Source organism: Impatiens glandulifera, chromosome 4 (assembly GCF_907164915.1).
Source record: "Impatiens glandulifera chromosome 4, dImpGla2.1, whole genome shotgun sequence".
Taxonomy (NCBI): Eukaryota; Viridiplantae; Streptophyta; class Magnoliopsida; order Ericales; family Balsaminaceae; genus Impatiens; species Impatiens glandulifera.
The window spans coordinates 14,653,399-14,680,462 of NC_061865.1; the positions used below are offsets into that span (position 1 = coordinate 14,653,399).

At 34.8% G+C, this 27,064-nt stretch overlaps 2 protein-coding genes and 1 long non-coding RNA gene across 3 annotated transcripts; all 3 read left to right on the top strand.

Moving 5' to 3' along the window:
* The first annotated feature begins 12,988 nt into the window (after nt 1-12,988).
* LOC124936694 lies at nt 12,989-14,952 on the top strand. Its single transcript, XR_007099144.1, has 5 exons — nt 12,989-13,006; nt 13,095-13,160; nt 13,252-13,382; nt 13,682-13,811; nt 14,708-14,952. It is a non-coding gene; the product is annotated as an uncharacterized LOC124936694 (long non-coding RNA).
* An 835-nt stretch (nt 14,953-15,787) lies between these two features.
* Nucleotides 15,788-17,883, top strand: LOC124936692. The gene is made up of 2 exons (XM_047477211.1): nt 15,788-16,338; nt 17,538-17,883. Exons 1-2 carry the CDS (start codon nt 16,253-16,255, stop codon nt 17,866-17,868), a joined length of 417 nt encoding a protein of 138 aa, XP_047333167.1. The 5' UTR covers nt 15,788-16,252; the 3' UTR covers nt 17,869-17,883.
* Nucleotides 17,884-22,944: 5,061 nt separating this feature from the next.
* On the top strand, nt 22,945-24,176 carry LOC124934797 (anther-specific protein LAT52-like). The gene is made up of 2 exons (XM_047475301.1): nt 22,945-23,124; nt 23,848-24,176. The coding sequence occupies exons 1-2, from the start codon at nt 22,953-22,955 to the stop codon at nt 24,174-24,176; spliced, it is 501 nt and encodes a 166-aa protein (XP_047331257.1). The 5' UTR covers nt 22,945-22,952.
* The last annotated feature ends 2,888 nt before the right edge of the window (nt 24,177-27,064 follow it).

Here is a 27,064-nt window from a genome sequence, read left to right on the forward strand (position 1 = left end):
CATACCCGTTAAAGAACAATATTTACTTTATAAAAATCTTAGCTTTTGAAAAATTGATCTTATTACGTTTTACTTAACCAATTATTTTTCTGGTACTAAAAATGTACATGTTTTTCTTGTATTTAAATTTGTAGAATAATATTTAAATGCTGGTACCTATAATCGATGTCAAAGATTATTGAGAAAAATACCTAAGAATATTAGTTCAAGTCATTTAGAATTTAAAAAAAATTCAAACAGACCCTTATCAAAATATTGTTTTATGAAAATATTCTAAAAATATTTTGAATTTTTTTTCTATTTTTATTCGAATTTTTAGAAAGTGGTTTGAGGCTTCTAATTTAAAAAACGATTTTTAAAATTAAAATCCTAAACATACAGGTCCTAAGACTGATTTCCTCTATCGCATGTGTCGGCCCTACAGTCGCGGGCTGAAAACCCCTCAATCGGGTGTGGAGAGCTCTCAATCGTGCGATGATCCCTCGGTATGATGTGGAAGATCCTCGGTCGCGCATTGATCCCTCAACCGGATGTAGAAGATCCTCGATTGGGTGCTAAAATTCCTCGACCGAGGCTGAAATTCCTCAGTCGGGGCTAGAATTCATCGGTCGGGTGTAGGGGAGAGTTCGATTTTCTCGGTCGGAAATTGAACCTAACTAAATTACTTGGTCAAAAATTGAACCTAGCTAAATTACTTGGTCGGACGTGAAGAACACCAAATTGTAGGTTTGATAATTTTGATTAGAGCCTTTGTTCTTTGATATGAAGGGATGAGAAACCTCGTCTAACCTCAAAGATCATTTTATAATATCATCCTGATGCATCATTCAATCGAGATGATGTCCCATCCGATTCGAACAATTTTTAAGCCAAAATCAGAATTTCGATTTTTAGGGTTTAATAGAGTGTAAGGAGTTTACGAATAATTTCCTTATATTTCATATGATCAAATGGAACTAAAATAAGAACATTGTGTCTGAGTTTTAACTTATTTAAGAATTGAAAATTTCCAGATTTTTCAAAAATCTTGGTTTTTAAGCAAACATGCTTAAACCCGGTTGGAATTGATCCAAAAAATTTTTAACATCATTTAGAAGATGTTAGAAAAGTTTTCAAACTATAATCCGAGAGTTAGAGCTTAAGAACAAAAATCCGATTTTAAAATTAAATTCGGGTAATTTAGATTTAGCTTGATTCACTTGAATTAGGTTAAACAGAAAGCTTAGAAATGATCATTTTCAAACCAAGAAATTGAACAATCAAGTAATATTCAAGACTAACTAAACATGAATGGAAGCTTACAATGAGTTAGAGAACACTCTTGGACTCTTTTAGAAATTTTATGATTATCCAGAATCGAGCCTTAAAGCCTTACACAAGATTTCAACATTTTCAAGAAGAGCTTGAAAATTTTAATGGCAGATTTTGTGTGAAGTGGATTGAGGGCTTAAGATTCAGATCCTTGCATTTTTTCTACCTAAGGAGATCTATTTATAGCCTTCTTAAGTCAGTCCATCGATCAAGTGGATCGAATTTTAGAAAAAATGTCATTAATGGCTTTTGTCTTTTCTTCATCTAGTTGATCGTTATAGGACATGATTGTTCCTATAATCGTAGGTAAAATGATCACCAAGTTAGTTTGATCACTTCAGATTTTGAATCAAGTCATTTGGTGGAGTATCAACCGAGTTTTATTTTGAAAAATCAAAGATTTTAGCTGATGTTGATCCAGTCCGTTGCGAGGAAGAAGATAAACCAGGGTCGAAAACGACGTTGTTTGCTTCTTCCACGTTTGAGAACTAAAGGAGTCTTGAGAAGAATTTGTTTTTGACAAAAGCGTAGATGTCTGGACGTTCTGTCTGTGTTGGGTATTCTGTTTGTGTCTAGGCTAACGACGTTGGAAGTTGTAGAGCATCGGCAAACACACTTTCAGAGATAGCAAACTTTACCCCATTTACCTTTGCATTAATAACCTTGTTCTTTAACTTCGCTGTTTTAAAGAACTCTTGAACAACCTCCTTATAGCATATCATTGGCCCGTCAAAAAAGTGCCGCAATCCGGATTCCTTGATAGCCTCCATAACCTTCCGTATTTCGATCGAATCTGTATTCTCGATGCAGTCGAAATCTACCTGAACAATATGAGTAAATAGTGCGTTATCCCTTCCTATGGTGATAGATTGAAGATAATAAGGGAGATTTTAGAGAGAAGAGCAAAATCAAGTTTCTAGATAAGATGATGATTTAGGATTCGACAGTTCTACCCCTTTTATAGGATGGGAGTGTCGGTTATTTCTTTAAAAATCACTGAACCGTCACTTATGACTGTACGACCCCACGTTCCCCTCAAAATAGACAAAAAAACGTGTTATTCAAAATTTTCCCCACTTCAATGTAAAACTGGCGGTTAAATTAATGATGGTGATTTAATGAGAATAATAATTAATATGACGGTTTTGAATAGAGCCGATTTAAAGTCTAAGTATGGAAGGACATTTAATAAATTCGACTAAGTGTTTATTTTATTACTGCTAAAATAGAACATTCAGTTTTATGATTCAAACACTGGTTTTGAAACAAAATGACTGATTTTCATCACCGAGGATTAATACAAGGAAAATAGTTGCTCGCTCACAGGAAATCACTCGGAGTTACCCTGTGGATCCAGCTTTCTGCCTTTTGCTTGGTTAGAATATTGGATGGGCTCACAAGAGATCCCGATTCGAAATTGAAGTTAAGGGAAAGAAGATAATCGTTGATCTGAGGAGCATATCCGATCTTCCTTTAAGGAGAAGAGATCATCTTTTTTAGATTTTCAAAGATAATCGAAGACCAGTTGATCGTATGACCGCAGACTATGGCGATCATTATTTCGAAAATTTTCCTAGTGTAGAAGTGAGTCGATTTCTTAGCGAGAATGGATCTTCCGACTATGTCGTTAAGGATCTGGATGTGAGGACATAGTCTGGACTTGATCTAGTGATTTTTGACTGGAATCATTGAGTTTGTGAAGAAAAAAGTCGTTTCCTGGTTGATGTTGTTTGGTGATGGAGGAAAATCTGAAAAGCCTTCAAAGGGAAGATCAAAAAATTGAATAAGTACTTCCTCGTCAATCGTGATGGGTTCTCCTCTTACCCGGGACACAATTGAACCATCTATTATGTTAGCATTGGAGAAGAACTCAATAACTTCCTCTTCAAGGATCATTCGGGATCCTTCAGAAACTTCCGCAGACCGAAGCTCTCTAGAGATTCAAAAACGATCTCTCTAGCTTCATTGTCGACAACATTTAGAACAGATTTGAAATCGACAATGAGAGATGTGCGGACGGATGACAAATTCATTTTGATGGGTGGTTTTCTGAGGAAAGAGGCTTCAGAGGTTGAGAAAGAGAGATATGATCTGAGTTTGTTGTGTTTTGATCTTGGATGAGTTGCTTATTAAATAGAAAGCTGGTTGAGGGGCATTTAAAAGAATATTGAATGGAGATATTTGTCTGTTATGAGATGTCTTTTCACATTTCCCAAAAGGACATTTTTTGAACATTGGAAAGGAGCTTATCTTTTGTAGAGAATATCAAGATAAAAGTGATATAGTAAATGACCAATTAAGAATAACTGACCAGTCAAGAGTAATTGACTAGTTTTAAAAAGCCAGGTTATTTTAGTAACCGATTTTGAGATATAGCCAAAATTTGAGACGACCGATTATAAGAAGCAAGCAGCTGCTTCTCCCTAAGAATGTGCCCAGTGTACATGATAAGAACACTTAAAAGTTTTGGAGTTGATCAATTTTGAAATTCAAGATTTTACTAAAGCTGAAATTTCATTAAGAGGATTAAGACATTACATAACCGATTCATGAAGCAAAATGATCGGTTTGTTTTTCGGAATAGCTTAATAAGATTTGATCCTAATTTTGCCGGTTTGAGGATCCAGAAGTTGATTCTTTTCTAACTCCAGCTCTTTCCACACAGTCAATATATGTTTGCAGTCTTTCCCTAGAAAGGAATTGAGTTGGATGGAGAGTAGCCCCTCGATCGAGAAAGATGTCGATATCAAAGAATAGACCGCATAGCTGGGGAGCATATCCGATAATCATTTTGTTCGAAAAGATCATCTTCTTCAAATTGTCGAAGATGATCCTAGACCAGTTCACATGAGTTCCTTCTGTGATGGAAACCATCATTTCGAAGGTTCTTTGGGAGTAAGATTGAGTGGATTCCTTGCCAAGAATATTTTTTCCAATGATTTCACTAAGGATTTGAAATTCAGTTTGTAGGGATGCTTTTGCTCCATACGTTTCAACTAGGTTTAGAGAGTTGGAAAAGTGATGGCGCATCTCGTTGATAACAGTGTTGGAGAAAGAGAGGTTGGAGAAACCTTTAGTGGGTAGCTCGAAGCTTTGTACAAAGTCTATCTCACTGAATACGAATTCTTAACCTCGAACAACAGCAAAGATAAGGTCCTCACAGATTACTTGTGCGAGGGTCAAGGGTCTTCGATTGAAGTCAAGGGTCGCCAAATTCGCAATCGTTGCCGATGTGTTTCTTTTAGAAGCTCCAACTTCCTCCACAAATGATCAAATCCGCTTATTTTTTCAGTCACGTGCTCCCCTCGTCATCGTCTACGAAACCTCCTTATCCTCCAGCCTTATCATGCCCTAGATAAGGCTGCCAGCGAACTAGATAAAACTTTGAAGATAAGTTCGTCGTAGGGTAATTTCGACCTGAATTACCCTTTCTCAACCGACCTACCCCTACTATAAATACTCCCCCAATGCTCTGTGAAGAAAATCATCAAGAAAACATTAAGAATTACAGCCTATAACCATCGGAACCAAAGTTTGAAAATTCGGCCAAGAACTGGTTTTTTTCAAAACCTTCTCCGGCGACTCTTGCTTCGAACCACTCTTCTAGATAACTTCCAACACCTACCATGAGTGTTATCAATGTGTTGGTATGAATCTAGAACGCTTGTATATCAATTTGTAATTCAAAATTTTGAATTTTTTAAATTTTATTATTTGAACGATTCTTAAACTTGACTATATGATTTCTTTGTTTATAATCATTATATATATCATGTATGAACTTTGTGTTGAAAGAGATTATATTAAATCAACTTAAATAAAGAATTTCAAAATTTTAGTTTGAAAACTGGATTTTTAAAATTTTGTGTTCTTGATTTTATTATGAATTTTTTGATCCAGTTAGTTGTTATACATGTTTGTTAACATGTTAGAATGATTTCTAAGCAACTGTAACAATGTTTTAATCATGTTTGATCCAACTGCGTTGAAAAAAAATAAACTTAAAAAACTAAAATTTTGAAATCTTGTGTTCTTGAGTTTAATCTAATTTGTTGATTCAATTAGTTGTTATACATGTTTGTTAACATGTTGGAATGATTTCCAAGCAACTGTTTCATCATTTTGATAATGTTTAATCAAATTGTGTTTTTTTAAAAATTTTGGATTTTGATTTAATTTTCAAAACTTGTTTTAATGTTTGAAAGATGTTTTTAGTTGAGTTTAACTATATTCATCATTTCAAAACTAATGGAATAAAAAATCAGACATTGAAATGACTTAAATTGAAAATTTTTGACATAGAAATGGTATTTTGAAATTGATCTTTGTAAAGATCTTAAAATTGTGATTTATGTTAGGGTTTTTGTTCTTCATAATCATATGAATCAACTATAGCTTACCGATCATGATTTCATGATCTAAATCAAAAGTTATAGCACCTGATTTTTTAAAACCAAATCAAGAATATATTGGTCTTGCATCCAACCAAGGATCTTAGTCAGCAACTGAGGAGTCCGACCGAGGAACTTAGTCAGCGACTAAGGAACCCGTCCGAGAGAATTGACCTGGGACCGAGAATCCTATGACCAAATTTTCTGACCCAGGACCGGTGCTATTTTTCTCCGACCGAGGACCAGGACCGGTGTTCTTGAAGAAGGACCGAGCCTTATTTTAACCTAAGACCGAGAGCCTTTAGCTTAGGACTGTGGACTAGGACCGAAAACCTCTAGCCTAGGACCGATGATTAGGACTGAATCTCCTAGACATAGGACTAGTAAAACTAACTTTAACCCTATACTTAAGACTGATAACCACTTAACCCTAGGATCGAGCACCTAGACCGGTAGACTTGATCTAGGACCAAGCCTCCCAAATGGATGTGAAAAGTGCATTTTTAAATGGAACCTTAAATGAGGATGTATATGTTGAGCAGCCACCTGGATTTTTAGATCATTCATTGTCAAATCATGTTTTTAAACTTGACAAAGCCTTATATGGTCTCAAATAAGCTCCTAGAGCTTGGCATGACACTCTAACTAAGTTTTTATTTGATCCATGACTTTGTTATTGGAGTGTAGATAAAACTTTGTTTAAATTTGTTAAAGACTCCCATATTTTGCTTGTTCAAGTCTATGTGGATGATATCATATTTGGGTTAACTAACCTTAAATTATGTGAGAAATTTACCAAGTTGATGCAGGACAAATTCGAGATGAGCATGATGGGAGAATTAACTTTCTTCCTCGGTCTTCAAGTTCGTCAACTTGAAGAAGGTACATTCATCAATTAGGACAAATACACCAGGGAGTTATTAAAGAAGTTTGGAATGGAAAGTTGCTCGGCTACAGCTACTCCTCCTATGAGCTCCTCTAGTAAGCTCGACAAAGATGAAGATGGCAAAGTGTGAACATCACTACTTATCGAGAGATCATCGATTCTTTGCTCTATCTTACTACTAGACGACCAAATATCATGTTTTCTGTCGGCGTCTACGGAAAATTTCAGGCTAATCCTAAATAATCTCATTATATTGCTACTAAGCGAATTTTGAAATATTTAAAAGAGACTCAAAATGTGGGACTGTCTGAAGGATTCCAGTTTCAATCTAACTAATTATTATAATGCAGATTATGTAAGGTGCAATATTGATCGGAAAAGCACCAGTGGAACTTTCCAGTTCCTTGGTGATCGTCTAATCTTTTGGTTCAACAAGAAGCAGACGTTTGTCGCAACGTCTACAGCTGAAGCCGAGTATCTTGCTGCAGGAAGCTGCTGCTCTATACTCTTGTGGGTTCAACAACAGTTAAGGGACTACGACATTGAGACAGAAGAATCTCCTATTTTCTGCTACAACACTAGCGTTATCGCGATAACATATAACCTTGTATTACACTCTCGAACTAAGCATATCGAAATTAGACATCATTTCATCCGGGAGCATGTCAATTATAAGCATATTCGCCTTGAATATGTCCCAACCGAACAGCAAGTGGTAGACGTGTTCACGAAGCCACTCCCCAAGACTAAATTTTCTTACTTTAGAAATATTTTAGGACTTGTTGATCTAAATTAAATTGTTTTAATTATACGTGCATGAATTGAGGGGAATTTGTTGTCTCAATGACTGGACAGAATATGTAGACGGAGGTCTTAATTGGTATGATCTGATCAGTCGTCTAAAGGTACTCCGTACTTAGACGAAAACTTGTTTAAGCAACTTGTAAATTAGGTCTGGTTAGACGTCTACTTGTTAGACAGACGTCTAAAGCGCATGTAGACGCACGTGGTTAGACATCGTCTAAATAGACGCATGTTAGACGCCTGTAGACGTGCATAGTTAGACGCCGTCTGAATAGACGTCTACTCAACTTAGACGCAAGGTATGCAGATAGCTAGTTAGACGTCTAACTATGTATACCCTCGGACGATCCATCTTCAACCATAGGACAACTGTCCACCATCTCTTAAACTGTCCATGTATTCTTCCTACTTAAAATTGAAAAGTCATATCTCCAAAGACACGTGTCTATCAATGTTAAAGATATTACTAATATTTCTGAAAGCATGTGTCTCTTCATCTTCCGAAGTTATGATAGATTTCATGATAGTTTTTAATTGACGTCTTTTAATCATGACTATTATTGGGAACACGCTCTTATACATTAAATGACGGTTCAATTTTTATGATGATTCTATTAGTCCGTTGTCAGCCAATCACCCATAAATAGTAACTCTCTCATTCGAATAGACTTACTATCTTCCTTTGTGATTTTGAAGTGTCTAAAAATCCTTAGCACTTCTAACACCCGTTTGTAAGTCAATAAATGGCTTCCCTTGCACCATCAACTCTCCAAGTAAACTTCGATTACGTGTCTTCTCTAGTGATCACTGAATGATCGCTATGTTTGAATCTCTTAAAAAATCTGGATTGGAAAAATTTCTAGGAGCACTTGTCGTCATTCACGAACCAGAAGTTCGTGAATTCTTTAACTTTGGGAGGTTTGTCGACAAAAGGCTTATTGTGTCAATTTTTTTTGGAGAATATGTTTCCTTCGATGAGGAAGCTTTCGCCTCTTTCTTGGGACTCCCATCGGAGGGGTTGTCCGAGTTTCCCACCTCTTCTGAAGAGGTTCTATCTATGATGTGGCTTGCCTTTTTAGATTCATCTTTCGAGGGGCGTCTCTTTCCGGTCGATACTCACGAACCAAAGACCTCTCTAAAGGTTGAGTTCTCCCTCTTCAATGATATCATCTCCAAGTATCTCTTGGCGAAGAGTGTCTTTAATACTTACTCTCAAAAGGTATTTGAGATGATGGTTGCCATAACCAATGGGACAACCATCAACTGGTCCAAAATCCTCTTCAAGAGCTTGTCGGAGATGATGACATATCCAAGGAAGCCCTATGGGTATGCTGCTCCGCTCAACATGTTGATCTCTTCTCTCCTCCCAAATGTTGGACACGGTGTCCTCATTAAGTCCTCAAGAGTCTTAGACTATCAAAGAGTTCTTAACTATGTTCTTAGGGTAGGAAGACTAAAGCTAAAGAGAAGAAATCGGGTGCTTCAAAGAGCTCAAAGAGCCGATTAGGATTCTTTCCGATGATGTCAAAAAGGGGGAAAGAAGTGGTCTGAGGCCCAAAGGGAATCAAGGGTAGAAAGGGATAAGAAAAGACCCAACTTTTGTAGTTTATGGGCAATCTCTATTAAGTTGTTTATCTTCCCCAGATCTTTTGCTAAAATATAAACTTTTGTTGTTTATTGATTATGTTTCTTTTCTTAATCTTCTAACTTTAACATAATCAAAAAGGGAGAAATTGTTGAGTCAAATTATTTTGACTAAAATAAATTAGGGAATAAGTTTATTTGATGCTGACATTATTTTGATGATCTATGTTAAGCTAAGTTGTGAATAAAGCTAAGTGGTCTATTTGTTTTGTGCATGAACAAATCTAAAGACAGTGCTACCTTAGACGTGGTCTAAAGCAGGTTGTCTTAGACGTCAAACATAGTTAGACGAGGTCTAACTCTTTAGACGGGGTCTAAAGGGAAACGTAGTTAGACAAGGTCTAACTCCTTTAGACGAAGTCTAAAGGGAAACGTAGTTAGACAAGGTCTAACTCCTTTAGACGGAGTCTAACGGGAAACGTAGTTAGACGAGGTCTAACTCCTTTAGACGGAGTCTAAAGGGATGCATAGTTATACGAGGTCTAACTTCTTCAAACGCAGTCAAAAGTGAAGCGTAGTTAGACGAGGTCTAACTCCTTCAGACGCGGTCGGAAGGGATGCATAATTAGATGAGGTCTAACTCCTTCAGACGCGGTCGGAAGGGATGCGTAGTTAGACGAGGTCTAACTCCTTCAGACGCGGTCGGAAGGGATGCGTAGTTAGACGAGGTCTAACTCCTTCAGACGCGGTCGGAAGGGATGCGTAGTTAGACGAGGTCTAACTCATTCAGACGCGGTCTGAAGGGATGCGTAGTTAGACGATGTCTAACTCCTTCAGATGCGGTCTGAAGGGATGCGTAGTTAGAAGAGGTCTAACTCCTTCAGACGCGGTCTGAAGGGATGTGTAGTTAGACGAGGTATAACTCCTTCAGATGCGGTCTGAAGGGATGCGTAGTTAGAAGTCGTCTAACTCCTTCAGACGCGATCTGAAGGGATGCGTAGTTAGATGGCGTCTAACCCCTTTAGACGCGGTCTAAAGAAGTATGTCTAAGTCCTTGCTTTAGCAGCCGTCTGAAGAAAGCATTTGTCTAACCACAATCTCTCTGTTGTCTGCTCCACTTACTTCTGTGCAGTATGACAAGCCAGCTAATTATATCCAATGAATTAATGCTACGTACGCGGATATCTCTCAAATATATATTTCCAGTACAAGACAAGATCAGAGGATATTCAGCGCACTACTTGTTCGGTACGACCACGATCAAATTATTCAGAGTTTGATGTACTCTCGTACTATAGGCGGCCGTCCAACGGATACATGCCACGTGTCCTCAAAGAATATTCGACCGTTGGTGTATCTCAACTATATATAGAAGCCAAAGGACAACGGTCAAACGATCTCACCGATTCTCGATTCAAGAAAGATTCTAAAATCAAACATCTCTCTTACTGTCTAGCTTTGATCACACTATAATTGCATACTGTCTTTTTTGTGAGAAATTTCAGCATTGTAAGTTGAACAAATGTTGTTTTGTTCAACAGAGAGTTATCTAGATCAGTGAGTTGTATTTGATTTAAAGTATTTAGTGGATATCCTTCCGGTTGTGGAAAAGGGATGACGTAAAAGTTTTATCTCCGAACATCCATAAATCTCCTGGTGTTCTTACTTTCTGCCATTTTACATTAAGTTGTCTAAAAGTTCAAATCCGACGAACACTTCCGCACTTGAATCTGTTTCAAGAGTTTGGAGGATTTGCGAAAAATAGAAACAGATATTAATCTCTCACATGATTATTATCGAAGAGTTTATCGTAAACTATTCACAATAGTTAGACCCTAGTCTCTATTGGTAACATCGATCCTATCAGTTTTTTTGTCTTTTCGAAAATGTATTATACCGATTATGATAAGAATCATCGGGAAAAGAGAAATGAGTAGACAAAGATGTAGGGAAATGAGTATACTTACGCATGTTACACGCGTTTAGGCGTTTGCAAGGTCGCGGGTCTTTCAACGATCCTTCTATTGTTGGCGATCAACGTGCTTCTGTCGGTACTTTCTCGAGGGGTTGTAGTAGCATGTTACCTCTCTTCCTTCCAGCCCAAGCCTTGATTGACCAATGTTTATTTATTTTTTTCTTTCATATGTAAAACATAATAAAAAAAAGTATTGATTAGATTATTTTGAGAAATAAAAAGATATTGATACTTATTATATAAAATTAATTATTTTTTTTTAAATGTGAGCAATCATCATGTACAACCGCCGAAAATGAATGAATGAATGAAGTGTACTTGAAGAAGCTACGACTCCTCCTATTCCTTTCTAAACCAGAGAGATAGAAAGAGAGAGTTTGCAATCTTCTAGTCTAGGGCGAACTTCTTCCTGTTTGTTCTCTAGTTTTCTCCTTTCCGCCTTATTCAGCCAGCCGATGACGCTGAGGGAAGCAACGCTGTTTGTTTCCACCATCGATCAAGTTCTCTGTCGCTGCATTCGTCGGGGCGACAACAAACAATGATCCTCCGCCGAGGCAGGCAGAGAATCGGCCGAAAAAGGAAGTTTCCTTATTCTATATATTAGCTTAGCTAGCTTCAATCAATATTCTTCTTACTTTTCGCGCCAATGCTGACTGAGGTTGCTTAGGGTTTATTAGCTTCAACTGGAATTCCGCAGCCGAAAATGTTAATTTGTTTTTGTTTTCCTTCGTTGTTTAATTGTAGATAGATAGATGGATACTTTTATTATATATTGGAGGATGATGATTGATGACAAAACTGTACGTGCTTCATCAGATGGAGATAGATAGTCATTGTATGTATAAGTTCCGACTCTGCAATCATAATTTCCATATATATATATATAATCTTGCAAAATTCTCAAGTGACTACAGAGATACAATTTTGAAATTTTTGAAGCAATGCAGTAGCTTTCCCTCCATCTATTACATTACAGTTTCTCATTTTGGATGATGATGACTGTATGTATAAGAGCGATCCATTTTTAACCACTGTACGTGCTTTTCATCAGATATGGAGATAGATAGTCACTGCAATCAGAATTTCCATATATATAATCTTCACAAAATTCTCAAGTAACTACCGAGATCTAATTTTGAAAATTCTGAAGCAATGCAGTAGCTCTCCATCTATAACAGTTTCTCATTTTGGATTTTGTACAAAATAATAATGACCTCCTTTGGTACCTTTTATTTGGGTGACCTATTCTAATTCAATTGATAGCCTATGTTTTCTTATTTGTTCACTCCTACGAATTGTCAAAACCATAACCCATGGGTTTCATCCAAAATTAGCGTTTAAGAACACGTATCTTTTTCTTTCTAAGGATCCCTTAACTTTGTTCATTTCTTTTCAAGATTAGCGAATTTGGATATGGATTTGGTGGTATATAAAGGACTAATAGGGGGAGTGGATGCCTTACCTGTTTGAATTTCATGCTTTCTAGATATGTATTGTAAATTAGCAAATCAGCAGGGTATAAAGAGCAAGTGAAGGAGGGTGGACATTATTCCCACATTGCTATATTAGAAAGGTAATGTTATCAATATAATTGATTACAATTCAACTTATAATCGCCGGGCTCAGTAGCATGGGCCTGTAACTCAAGCGGGGGCATTACTGTGATTGGATAATGGGTTTGATCAATTGGGTGGGGTTCTGGGTTGCTAATTGCTGGCCCGCCCGTTCCAAGCGATGAGTTAGGGCTACGGGCTTGAGCGAAGGCTCGGGCCTGTGCTCCTTTAGAGCGGAGGGCATAGCGCCAGGCTGGTTTCACAGAGCAGCGACCACCTCCCTCTCCTTGCAGTGGAAGGATAACGGGCCGGTGCTTCCTAAGCTCTATCAGCCCATTGGTTACTACCTAATTGGACAATCACTTTTATTATTATATTATATTACCCCACTTGGGATGGGCCATTTTTTGTCAACCTTTTTATATGATACATTTTTTTGGTACTAGCATTTGAAATATCATGTTGCCATCAGTTCATCTTTTTCAATAACAAGTGATCACAGGTTCTTCCTAATCTTTACTTCTTTAGATTGTGAATTAGATGAAAATGCTTTGAATTGATAATAATCCAATATTGTGTGGAATGATTAGTTCTTTGAGGGACGTGTTATCTTTGCTGACTACGCCAGACCAATAACCTCATACAGGACACCAATGGTTGGCATGTTGATTTCTGATTCGATGATGAACTTGTATTGATATTCGATAGAATGATATTTGGAGTACTGACGGAATTCTTTTGATGCAGTGAGTTTTGGTGGACTTTCCACCGCTAAAATTGTCCAATCATTGAATTTGAGTAGTAATCACTGAATGTTACTAGTAATCAGCAAAAAATTCCTGGAATCATGCTTGCTTGTGCTATCATCAAGACTAATGGTGAATCTCCTACCATATAGCATTAGTTATAAGATCAACATTTCAATTTATTTTTTAAAATGCAATAAACTAGATGTCATTGAGAGATAACATTAGTTGTCAGGGAATTGTTTGCTTTTAGGCACTAGAGTCTATTGAGAAGTTACAGAAAAATGTTAAAGAGTTTTGTGGATTGTAAAATGATAACCTATGAATGGGTTTCTTAACTAGTAAATTAATTTTGGCAATAAGGAGTAATTCCATGAGAATGTCCTTTACTAGGAAGAATCTTTTAGCTTTGTTCATTCTCGGTAAAACAGGTTTTCTCCTTGTTGGCATATGTCAATGAATTTGGTGTTTGATGGTGGTGAGAACCAGAAGGAATGAATTGATGAAAAGGAATGTATCTTCCCTGTTTGAAGGATGCAATGCCTTACAACTAGCTGACATGTAAGTAACATTTTATTAATATATGCTCTATGATGTTATTGGGTTGTGCAAGATTAGAAAGAAATTCTCATGGATATAATTGAGATTAGAGTTAATGTTATAATCGTGGGGCATTAAGGTAACTGGATGATAAGTTTAATCACTTGGAATCAACATACATAATAGCTCATTAATGTCAATTGACTCTATTAGATTCAAATACTTTGTCTGTCATTTCTACCATAGAACCTTACCGACCAATGTTATAGTAATCAGTCAAATTTTCCTGGAATCAATCCCATCCATGTGACTGATTGCATATGATATCATCAAGATCAGTGGTGAATCTATTGCTAACTTTTCTTTTGCGAGAAAATCAACATAATCATTCTCAATGTCCAGCTATTACTGCTTGCGTCGATGGTGACATTTAATATTATTGTTTTAGTTGGAATGGTTTTATAAATTCCAATTGTCTATGTTTGAAATATGAGAATCTTATGAATACATCTCAAGATAAAATTATGTTTCTCGGTTTTAAACAATTTGGTTTGGTAGGTTTTTCACCGAAATTATCTTTATAAATATGATTAGTGTAGTACTTTTTTGAAAATCATGATTTATTATTTGAAGAAAGTTAATACGGCTCTCTATATTCTTAGTATCTCACTTCCGACCAAGTGTATCTAGTAGAAATTAAAACTGGGATATTTTGGATTTTTTACAAAATAATTACCTCCTTTGGTACCTTTTCGGGGAGCTATTCTATTTCAATTCATAGCCTATGTTTTCTTATTTGTTGACTCCTACGGATTGTCAAAGCCATAACCCATGGGTTTTATCAAAGAAGATTAGCGTTTAAGAGTACATATCTTTTATTTTCAATGATCTTTTAACTTTGTTCATTTCTTTTGAAGATTAGCGAATTTGGATATGGTTTTGGTGTTTGCTGGACATAACGTGTTGTTCTCATTCTCTGATTGAAGTTAACTGGATTAAGATGCATGTACAAGGGGGGGAGTAGGTAATCCACTTTTGGGAGAAGAATCAAAAGAATATAATTGCTTCTGCTCTTAAAGGCTCAGATTTTATTTTCACTACTGTGGGTTTGGGTTCTAGAGCTCCACCTGTTGTGGCTCAGATATATTCATTTATTTTTTCTTTTCTGTTCTTTCATTTGTAGATACTTTTATTGGATGAGATGAACAAAAGTCTGAATATATATCTTAGATGAGGGAGGATTTTTTAACTTTGTTTATCTCTTCAAAATGTGATTGCAGGCATAATAATATTTGATGAATTTGGTATATATTGAGACTTGAAGATAATCGATGCTCGACCTAAATGAAGAATAAAGGAATGCTACAAAATCCCACATCCATATATTGATTGGAAAGGTAATATCATGAATATAACTGACTAGAATTAACATTATAATCGCTGGGCTCATTAGCATGTAACCCAAGCGGGACCATCAAAGTGATTGAATATCAGAAGTAAAATTTGGATATGGGTGTTTGCTGGTATTGAGACCATAAGGCAATGAATTCTCTCCATAAAAGGAGAATAGGGAAATAATGTTAGAAAGGTAATGTTATAGATAATTATAAAATTGGAGAGCAAATCTCATTTGACAAAGATGTCGGTTAACCATGCATCAATTAGAAACAAAATTTTGTTTGCTGGGATCAGTATCATGTCTATACCCAAAGTGGGGTCATTAAGATGATTTGACTGGATGATTGAGTTGGTTTTCTTGATAATTTGGTTAATGATTTCTTCATTTGGATTGAGTATTGAGGAGATATGAGTATTCTCCTATGGGTGTCAAAACACAAAACTTTGAAGCAAAAGTTAGACTTCTAATTAGTGGATAAATAGTACTCATAATATAATATATTGCAACTCACAAGAATAGTACAGCATATTGAAGTAGATTAGAACTACAAGAAGCTCCACTAATACAATAACAGCCAGTTAGTCAGTCGTGGGTAGGTCAATAATATATTGATGTTCAAAATATCTTAATCATGCTGCAGGAGCATAATCAATGTTGTCATCAGCGCCTCCTTCCAAACATGTTGCAGGAGCATAATCATAATCACTGTTATCGTCTCCATCTCCGTGTTTCATGCCCAACAAAGAAGCAACGCAGTGTAGCTCTCCATCTATTTTACAGTCTCTCATTTTGAATTTGGATTTGTTACTTTTGGGAGACCTTTTCTGATTCAATTGATAGCTGATTGTCAAAAGCATATATAACCAATCGATGATTGGCGTTTAAGATCTTTTTTTTCTGAGAATCTTTTAACTTTGTTCATTTTTTCTAAATGAAGATTAGCGAATTTGGATATGTGTGTGCTGGTATATTGAGACCAGAAGGCAATGTATGGACATAAAGTACGAATTGGGGGGGGGAGTGGTTGCCTTACCTGTCTGAATTTCATGTTTACTAGATATGTATGGTAAATGAGCAAATCAGCAGGGTACAAGTAGGAAGGACTGAAGGAGGGAGGACATTATTCTCCCACATTGCTAAATTAGAAAGGTAATGTTATGAATATAATTGATTAGAATTGAACTTATAATCGCCGGGCTCAGTAGCATGAGCCTGTAACTCAAGCGGGGGCACTAATGTGATTGGATGATGGGTTTGATCAATAGGGTGGGGTTCTGGGTTGCTAATTGCTGGCCCGCCCGTTCCAAGCGATGAGTTAGGTCCACGGGTTTGAGCGAAGGCTCGGGCCTGTGTTCCTTTAGAGTGGAGGGCATAGCGCCAGGCTGGTTTCACAGAGCAGCGACCACCTCCCTCTCTTTGCAGTGGAAGGATAACGGGCCAGTGCTTCCTAAGCTCTATCAGCCCATTGGTTACTACTAAATTGGACAATCACTTTTTTTATATTATTACCCCACTTGGATTACTTTTATCTCTAAGGTGGGTATGACTACAGTTTTTTTCAACCTTTTAAGTAATACATAAGTTTCTTTTAATTACATATCCTATGTTCATCTGAGAGATCATGTTGACATTAGTTAGTTTCTTTCAATAAGAAGTGAACAAATTGTCTTTTTTGGTACATTTCTAACTAAGGATGAAAAAACTTACAACTGACATGTAACATTTGTGAAACTTAAGCTTGACAGACAGTCTTCTCTAATTAATAATAACCTCATTCTCTGTTGGTAAGTTGTTATTATACTTGAGACCTTGCCAAATTCAATGCCCCTGACCTTCTATCAAATGTGATTTAGATGAAAATGCTTTAAATTGATATAATCCAATGTTTTGTTGAGTGCTTAGTTCTTGGACGGATGGGTTATATTTTCTGAAATCGCTAGACCAAGGACTCTACTGCCTTCAGTGGATTTCTGATTCGATGGTGAACATGTTTGGTATTTGATAGATTGATTAAATAGAATGATATTGGAGTACATGGTCATTAAGGTGACTTGAGAATTCTATTAATGACTTTTTCATTTGGATCAAGTATAGTGGTCTATGTCTCTGCACTATTCTCCAATTGGTGTAAAAACACAACTTTGAAGCAAAAGTTAGACTTCCATGGAGTGGATAAAGAGTACTTATAATATAATTTATTACAACTCACAATAATAGTACAACATATTGAAGTAGATTTAAACTACAAGAAGCTCTACTAATATAATAACCTTGAGTTAGTCTTGGGTCAATAATATATTGATTTATAAAATATCTATGTGAAGATGATGTAGTTAATCATGCTGCAGGAGCATAATCATAATCAGCGTCATCATCGCCGCCTCCTTCCAAACATGCTGCAGGAGCATAATCATAATCACTGTTATCGTCTCCATCTCCGTGTTTCAGGCACCACGAATTACTCGTCATAATAATGGATTTCAGAGCTACCAGAGTCATTGTGGATTTGGACAGAAAATTGTGAAAGAAATGAAGAAGAGAAATACTTGCTTAGATAGAAATAACTTGGCCTTGTTTGAGTGTAGAAAACAAAGTATCTATAAGTGCCTTTATAAAGGGCTGGAAAGGAACACTCCTTTATTCCACATGACAAGGGACAACCGTGTACTAAGTATGTAGTCATTACTGAAGTATGTGCTGGCCTTGATGTGTGATGAGCTGGCTTGCCACGTCAGAAGAAGAAATGCCATGTCAGTGTACACGTTGGAAGGGACATGTCTTTAGCTAGGTGTTGGCTCGTGGAATTAATGTCAGCTTTTGGTGAGTGAATAGTTGGGTCACTAATAAAAGTCTGGATTATGCTTGTGGAATTATGAAAATCAAACAAATAGTTTCTTTACCTTTTTAAGGGAAACATCATTTTTAAGTTACCTTACCATTGAAAATTGTTAAAAGTAATTTTATTTGATATAAAAGATGTGATAAACTTTTATTAATTAAAATATTTTTTTGATAATTTTTTCAAGAAATATGTAGCTTCTTCACAAGACATTTTTAAATCTTGAGTCACAAAAAAATAAAATAGATACAATTATTTAATTTAGTGATTGAAGAGATGAACTCCTTCTAATGGAGAAATCTTCACTTCATGTTATATCCCTTATAACTTAAACCTTTTTTATTTTTATTTTATTGATCCCAAATACATTATTACCGATTTATTAGTTTGTATAATTTCATGTCTGGATTACTTATTGTTTTCACTGATGAACTTGTTTCGATATTCCATAGAATGATATTTGAAATACTAATGACTTGTTTCGATATTCCATAGAATGATATTTGAAATACTGATGGCATGGATAGCCAGAATGTAAAGGAATTTGGTGTTTGTTGTTGGTGTGAACCAGAAGGAAAGTCTCTTCGCTGCCAGAAGGATGCAATGTCTTACAAGTAACTAACATTTTATTAATATATGCTCCTCTATGATGATGTTAGTAGGTTGTGCTAGATTAGATAGAAAATATTAGAATTTAATGTTACAATTTCGGGGCTCAGTAGCATTGACCTATAACTTAAGCGGTGCATTAAAGTAACTAGATGATAGGTTTAATCACTTGGATGAGGTTCTGGTTTAATTCTGTAGCTGATGCTAATTTGTTTTTGTTTTCCTTCGTTGTTTAATTGTAGATAGATAGAGATACTTTTATTATATATTGGATGATGTTGATGATGATTGATGACAAAACTGTAACAACGATCCATTTTTAACCACTGTACGTGCTTCATCAGATGTAGATAGTGACTGTATGTATGTATAAGTTCCGACTCTGCAATCATAATTTCCATATATATATATAGTCTTGCAAATATTTATCTTCACAAAATTCTCAAGTAACTACAGAGATGCAATTTTGAAAATAATGAAGCAATGCAGTAGCTCTCCATCTATTACAGTTTCTCATTTTGGATTTTGTACAAAATAATGACCTCCTTTGGTACCTTTTGTTTGGGTGAGCTATTCTAATTCAATTGATAGCCTATGTTTTCTTATTTGTTCACTCCTACGAATTGTCAAAACCATAACCCATGGGTTTCATCCAAGATTAGCGTTTAAGAACACATATCTTTTTCTTACTAAGGATCCCTTAACTTTGTTCATTTCTTTTGAAGATTAGCGAATTTGGACATGAATTTGGTGGTATATAAAGGACTAATAGGGGGGAGTGGATGCCTTACCTGTTTGAATTTCATGCTTTCTAGATATGTACTGTAAATTAGCAAATCAGCAGGGTACAAAGAGCAAGTGAAGGAGGGTGGACATTATTCCCACATTGCTATATTAGAAAGGTAATGTTATGAATATAATTGATTAGAATTGAACTTATAATCGCCGGGCTCAGTAGCATGGGCCTGTAACTCAAGCGGGGGCATTACTGTGATTGGATAATGGGTTTGACCAATTGGGTGGGGTTCTGGGTTGCTAATTGCTGGCCCGCCCGTTCCAAGCGATGAGTTAGGGCCACGGGCTTGAGCGAAGGCTCGGGCCTGTGTACCTTTAGAGTGGAGGGCATAGCGCCAGGCTGGTTTCACAGAGCAGCGACCACCTCCCTCTCCTTGCAGTGGAAGGATAACGGGCCGGTGCTTCCTAAGCTCTATCAGCCCAATGGTTACTACCTAATTGGACAATCACTTTTTTTATATTATTCCACTTGGGCCTTCTAATTGATAACTTTTTGTTGGTGCATTTGAAATATCATGTTGCCTTTTAATTGATAACTTTTTGTTGGTGCATTTGAAATATCATGTTGCCATTAGTTAGTTTCTTTCTGTAACAAGAGAACAATGTATTCTTCTATAGGTTTATATCCCTTCAAAATTTGTTTGTAGTCTTTCATTTTGGGAATTTGTATGAATAAAAATGTAATTCAATGGATTGATATAAATCACATAACCCATGAATTGGTTTCATAGCTAGTAAATTAATTTTGGCATATATCGATTGAACATGCTTAAAGTGTTTCAATGCTGATCAGAAACCAACATTCATGGAGGTGACTAGTAAATTAATTTTGGCATATATCTATTGAATTTGACATATTATTATTAGCCTTCTCTGTCATGTAACATTTGGGTTCATGGGGACATTTTATACCAATTTAACATGCTTAAGGTGTTTCAATGCTGATTAGAAACCAACATTCTCTTATCACTTAGGGGGCTTAGCATAATATTAGAAACTCAAGATTGTCAGTCTTTTCTAATAACTTCATTCTCTGATTGGAGTTGCATGATAGAAATGAAGGTAATCCACAAATGGGTCTAATGACTAAAAGAGATCCTTATCTACTTGTTGACACTTACAGGGCTCTTAACAAAGGACCACTTCAGAAGGGTTTGGTTTTATTCAATACGCCACTCTTGAGGATTCTGCAGCAGGGATACAGGAGGGCATGGATGGAAAGGTGAATGAAAGAAACATTTAGATGAAAATGCTTTGAATTGATAATAATCCAATATTTTGTTGAATGCTTAGTTCTTGGACAGATGGGTTATCTTTTCTGAAATCGCTAGACCAAGGACTCTACTGCCTTCATTTGGGAACAATGCTGGTAATTGGTGGCATGTTGATTACTGATGGCATGAATTTATCATCATTGTTGTATCTTGTGGATCAATCCCATCCAGAATGTCAAGGAATGTTGTGTTTGTGGGTGGTGAGAACCAGAAGGAATGAATGGATTTAGAAAGGAATGTGTCTTCCCTGTCTAAAGGATGCAATGCCTTACAACTAACTGACATGTAAGTAACATTTTATTAATATATGTTCTATGTTGTTAGTAGATTGTGCTAGATTAGAAATAAATTCTCATGGATATAATTGAGATTAGAACTATTGTTATAATTGCTGGGCTCATTAGCATTGGCCTATAACTTAAGAGGGACATTCAGGTAACTGGATGATAGGTTTAATCAATTGGATGGGGTTCTTGATTGTCAGCATACATGATAGCTCATTAGTGTGAAATGACTCTATTAGATTCAAATACTTTGTCTGGTATTCCCACCATAGAACCTTACCTACCAATGTTAATAGTAATCAGCCAATTCCATTATTGCCAAATTTTCCTGGAATCAATCCTCATCCATGTGACTGCTTGTTTATGATATCATCACGAGTGGTGAATCAACATAATCATTCTCAATTGCTTGCATTGATGGTGACATTTATTGTTTTAATTGGATTGGTGTTATAAATTCCTATATCGTCTAGGGTTTGAAATACCATAATCTTATGGATATATCTCAATATAAAGTTATGTTTGTTGGTCTTGGTAGGGTTGTAAACAATTTGATTCGGTCTCTCAATTCCAATGAAGTGTTCATGGTATAAATTGAAACTCAGAGATTCTTGTCTTTTAGCACTTTTGGCCAATTTTTTTTTATGAACATTACATAAAGCTGGTTTTTGTGTTGTTCATACTGATTTTGTTTACTGATTATTCTTCATTTTAAATTAATATAGGTTATAGTGTTGAAATCCTTCTCTTATGGCCAGAATTTGTAACTTTTAGTGAACCTGGTTTTATCCTTATTTTTTTTAATAAAGAATTAATTTTCATTAAAAGGTTTACAAATAGAATATTAATTTATAAATAATAAAAAATAACATTTAAAAAAAATCAAATTTATACTTTACATAATATAAATTTGTAAATATAAGATTCACGCAAATTTTTTTTTATGTAACTAATGATAAACTCATTTGAATTCAATAACACGAGTGATGAATGAGAACAAGCTTAGTAAACCTTAAGCGGTGTTCGAAGATCTAAACGTGGGTTCTAGTTCTAGAAAATACTTGTAAAAGGGTTTTCAAGATATGATAACATTTCTTTTGCTATAAAGAAAGAGATAAATAAAGATTCGATAAATTGTCATCAACAATTGGAGTATACCAGCAAGACAATTTATAAAAATTACAAAAATTTGAGAAACAAATTATTTTTAAAACAATTTTTGTCCTTTATATTCATGACTTCAATTTAAGGTGGTTTAAATGCAAATAGAACTGTGTCACTAAATACATAATCATGAGCTACCTTATTATATTATAACAATGTTATTAGTCGATACCAAATAGATTATGGAGTTTTTTTGTATAATTTTTAAAATTAAAATATTTTAAACTTATTTATAAAATTTAGTTTATAATTATTAAAAATAAATATTTATTTATAATTTATCTATTATCAATAACTCATTTAAGTGACTTTGAGTGATTCTTGAGATATCAAATATTTATTGACACCTAATATTAAAATATTTTAAATTGAGGTAAGAGACTTAGCTATATATATTGCCTATAATTATAAATTTAATTCTTTTTTAAAGTGATATTATATATTCTTACCAAAAATTTTGGAGAGGGAGTGTAAAGTTAGTTTTTTAATTAAAAAATATATATTTTTTAAAAAATAATATGTTTTTTAACTTAATTTCTTATTATATATTTTGTTTTTAAGTAACAATTGAATATGTTTTTTTTAAGTGAAAGACATGAAGTGGGGAAAGAAGGTGAGGAGATAAAGTCAAAACTCATATAAGAGCCACTCAAACATTGATAGCATTCCCCCTCTTTCTCTCAACCCTCCATTCATCCCTTAATTTATGTTTTCCTCTCTCATAGACATGCCTTCATTAACCCCCATTTCCTAAACCAAGAAATTGAAACAAGGGAGGAAAAGAATAGAAGAAGAAAGATGGCAAAATCAAACATTACTTCGGTTGTACCTTTATTTATTTGTGTTTTATTGGCCCTCGCCAACTTTGCCCATTGCAATCATAATCATAACGATTTCCATATCGAAGGCAAAGTCTATTGCGACACATGCCGTGTCAAATTCGTCACCCGTGTCAGCGAGTTTCTCCAAGGCATGAACATATATTTTTACTATTTAGTATCGTCACATTTGGCAATGAAAAAGCAATGGTTATATGTTATAATGAATAAAGTATTTGTAAATATTTTAGTGATCATTTAGAAACACTTTTAGGTTTGGATCCAAAATCACCATAAATTTTATTTCAAAACACTTTTTTTTAATGTAAATATCTTAATATGCATTTTTATTTGATTATGTTTAAAATATAACTTATTTAGAGACATATATTTAAAGGTGTCATCAAAGGTGAGTCCAAACTTTTAAAATCATATCTAACTTCTGTCCAAACCCAATATTGTCCAAGTCCAAGTAGAGTATTTTTTTATGATCCTCAAGTTTAAACTTAATTTTATTTGTATGTTTAATTATTTTAAGTAGTAATTAATTTAATTAGATAATTTATATTAATTCTTTGTTTAGTTTAATTTAGATTTTTTATATTTATAAACATTGTGACAACTAATAAAAATAACAAAAGTTGTCACAACTTATTATATATTTATATTTTTTTTTATAAAGTCTGAACTTCTCTTACATATATAGTAGTTTTTAGAGAAAAAGAAAATAGTTTAGAGTACTCAATTTTCCGAATTCGACCCAAATCTAGATAGTGGGTTCAAATAAAACATTTCCTACACAAATTTGCAACTAACAAACTATTATATTTTGTTGTCACACTATTGACATTAACAATATTGTTTATTGTATATAGGCGCAACCGTTAGATTGACATGTAGATCAATGAAGGACGGTTCAACCACATTCACTACCGACGGAAAGACAGACAAAGATGGTCTTTACAGCCTTTTGGTGCCTGGAAACCACGATGATGACATATGTGAGGTTAAGCCATACACGAGCCCAGACGCAGATTGCAACGAAATAGTTGTCGAAGAAAATGCTGCTAAAGTTACAGTAACAAACCAAAGCGGAATCAAGTCGCCAGTCCGCTACACGAACCCTATTGGTTTCATGAGGAAGACGGCTGTATCTTCTTGTGACCAGGTGCTACTAGAGCTAGGCATGGTTCCACCCGAATAAATTCAAAATTGATAGTGTTTTAAATAAATAAAAGCCATATGGCCTAATGATCAAATTAATTGATCAAAGCAACATTTTTCTTTTCTATATCTTATTTTATTAATTAACAAATAAATATCTCCATTTATTGTATTTTTGTTTCAATTCTTTTTAGATAGAAAAGTAGAGTTGGGTTATACCAATATTCTAGATGTAATGCATATTAATTTGTTTACTTATCTAACAACAATATTTATCAAAATTAGGGCTAGTTTGGATCTCAATTTGTATCAAAACTTTTACATATAAAAAACAGATAATACATCAATTAATAATAAATAAATAAATCTCTAATTATGATTACAATTTTCAAAATTCATCCAATAAAATTAATTTATAATATATATAGTTTAATAAATTTTACATTGATTTTGATTAATAATATATTGATTTTATTATAAAAAAATGAAATATAATTATACATATTTTGTGAGACGGGAAATTTAAGCTTAAATCTCAATTGAGAAGCCTCATTTTTTTTTTTATGAAATTTGTTGATAATTCAAGTTTTGAAACGATTAGTATTAAAATAAAGCAAGTCCAGATGTTGAAATTTCTTTTAACAAATATTTGAAATGACAATAAAAATTATCTTTAGTCGAGAATGGTAAACAATTTCGAAAAAAATTATACAAAACGATAATTAACCATTTTATATTATTAAAATAATGAAAATTTTATACTAATGAAATGATACATGTAAGAGCGTCTTTACGGAAAATACTAGTTTTAATAACTCTAATTCTTAAAAATTATCGTCATTTTATTAAAAAGCTCAAAAGGGAGAAATCATTAGTTTTTATCGAGCCAAAGCAAACAATTGCCTTGATTTAAAGAGAATAAGAGTAAAAAAACAAGAGAATTAAAAAAACAAAGAAAATATAACTTGTGACTGCGCCCAAATGGGATGCTCCAATTGTGGTTAAGGCTCCAATTGTATGTGAGTTTTCATCAATAACATCTTTTTCTAACCTACTTAATCGTTGTTTTTCGAATTCGTATAAAAACATTGCATTTCGTTCCGTCCAAATACTATATATAATAATAACAAAAAAATATTTGAAAACACTTGAATGAAACCTATTACTGCTAGCTTTAACCATGTCAAGTTTCTCCAAAAAGGTGATCATTGTTTTTCTCATTACCCACGCATAAATGACAATTGAAATCTGGGAAGGCGATCACAAGTAGCAAGTCTTTCTTTATACAATTGAAATCTGGGAAGACGATCACAAGTAGCAAGTCTTTCTCTATACACACGTAAGCCAAAGATGAATTGATATATCGGGATCACTTTAGATGACCAAACAAACATGACGTCACCCAACGATCTATCCCTTAGTACGAATTATATCCCATGTAGAAAGAAATAAAAGATAGATAGAATTATTTTAGTCGTAAATAACTTTTGGTTGTTTTCCTTGATGAGTAAGTGAGGTTACAATACATGATTAAATACATAATATAATGATCAATAAATATACATACATTAATCAATGCGACCTTTGATATACCAAGTAAAGTAACTACAGATAAATTAACTCTTGTGGTTAATTTCTGTTGTTGATACCGATGAAGAGTTTTGTTGTTTAACATCCTCCCGCAAGCGAAACGGGGTGGCACAGACTGTGAGCTTGTCACGAAAAAGTGAAAAGCATTTAGATGAAAGACCTTTAGTAAGGATATCTGCAATCTGATCACGAGTTGATATGTATTGAATGATAAGTGTCTTACGAGCAACACGTTCACGAACAAAATGAAAATCAATCTCAATGTGTTTGGTACGAGCATGAAAGACAGAGTTTGCAGAGAGAAATGCAACACCAATGTTGTCACACCATAGAATAGGAGGACGATTCAGAGTGACGTGAAGTTCTCCTAGAAGAGATTGGAGCCAACAAAGTTCAGCAGTAGCATGAGCCAAGGCACGATATTCAGACTCTGTACTAGAACGAGCAACAACTTGTTTATTTTTGGAATTCCAGGAAATGAGATTGTCTCCAAGAAATACACAATAGCCAGTGGTGGATCGACGATCATCAGGACATCCGACCCAATCAGCATCAGAATATGCTGTAAGAGAAAGTTATGACGATGACCGAATTTGTAATCCATGATACGGTGTTTGCCGAAGATAACGTAATATTCGTTTTACAGCTACCCAATGAGTAGTGGTGGGAGAGTGCATAAACTGACACGCTCGATTAACTGCAAAAGCGAGCTTAGGACGTGTGAGAGTAAGATATTAAAGAGCGCCAACAATGCTTCGATAGAGAAGTGGGTCACTCAAGAGTTCACCATCATGTTTGGAAAGAGAAGACCCAGTGGCAACAAGAGTGTGAAGTGGCTTTGCATCCACCATATTAGCTCTCTTAAGGATTATGGAAATATAATTAACTTGACTAAGAAACAAACCGGTATGAGTTCGAGTAGCTTCAACTCCAAGAAAATAATGAATATCACCCATGTCTTTAATAGGAAATAGTTTACACAATTTAGATATCGTAGACATAAGATGGGGTGAAGAGTTTCCCGTAAATATAATATCATCCACATAAACTAGTAGATAAGCCAAAATATCGCCTTTGTGATAAATAAAAAGCGATGTATCGGATTTGGATTCAATAAAGCCAATGGATAATAAAGCCCTACATAACGTGGAGTGCCAAGTACACGGGGCTTGCTTTAGTCCATAAATGGTATTTTATAGACGACATACATGATGTGGAAAATTAGGATGTATAAATCCAGGCGGTTGAGCCATATAAACTTCTTCAAGTAATGTGTCATGAAGAAAAGCATTACTCACATCAAGTTGGTGGATAGGCCATTGTCGTGTAATAGCGAGT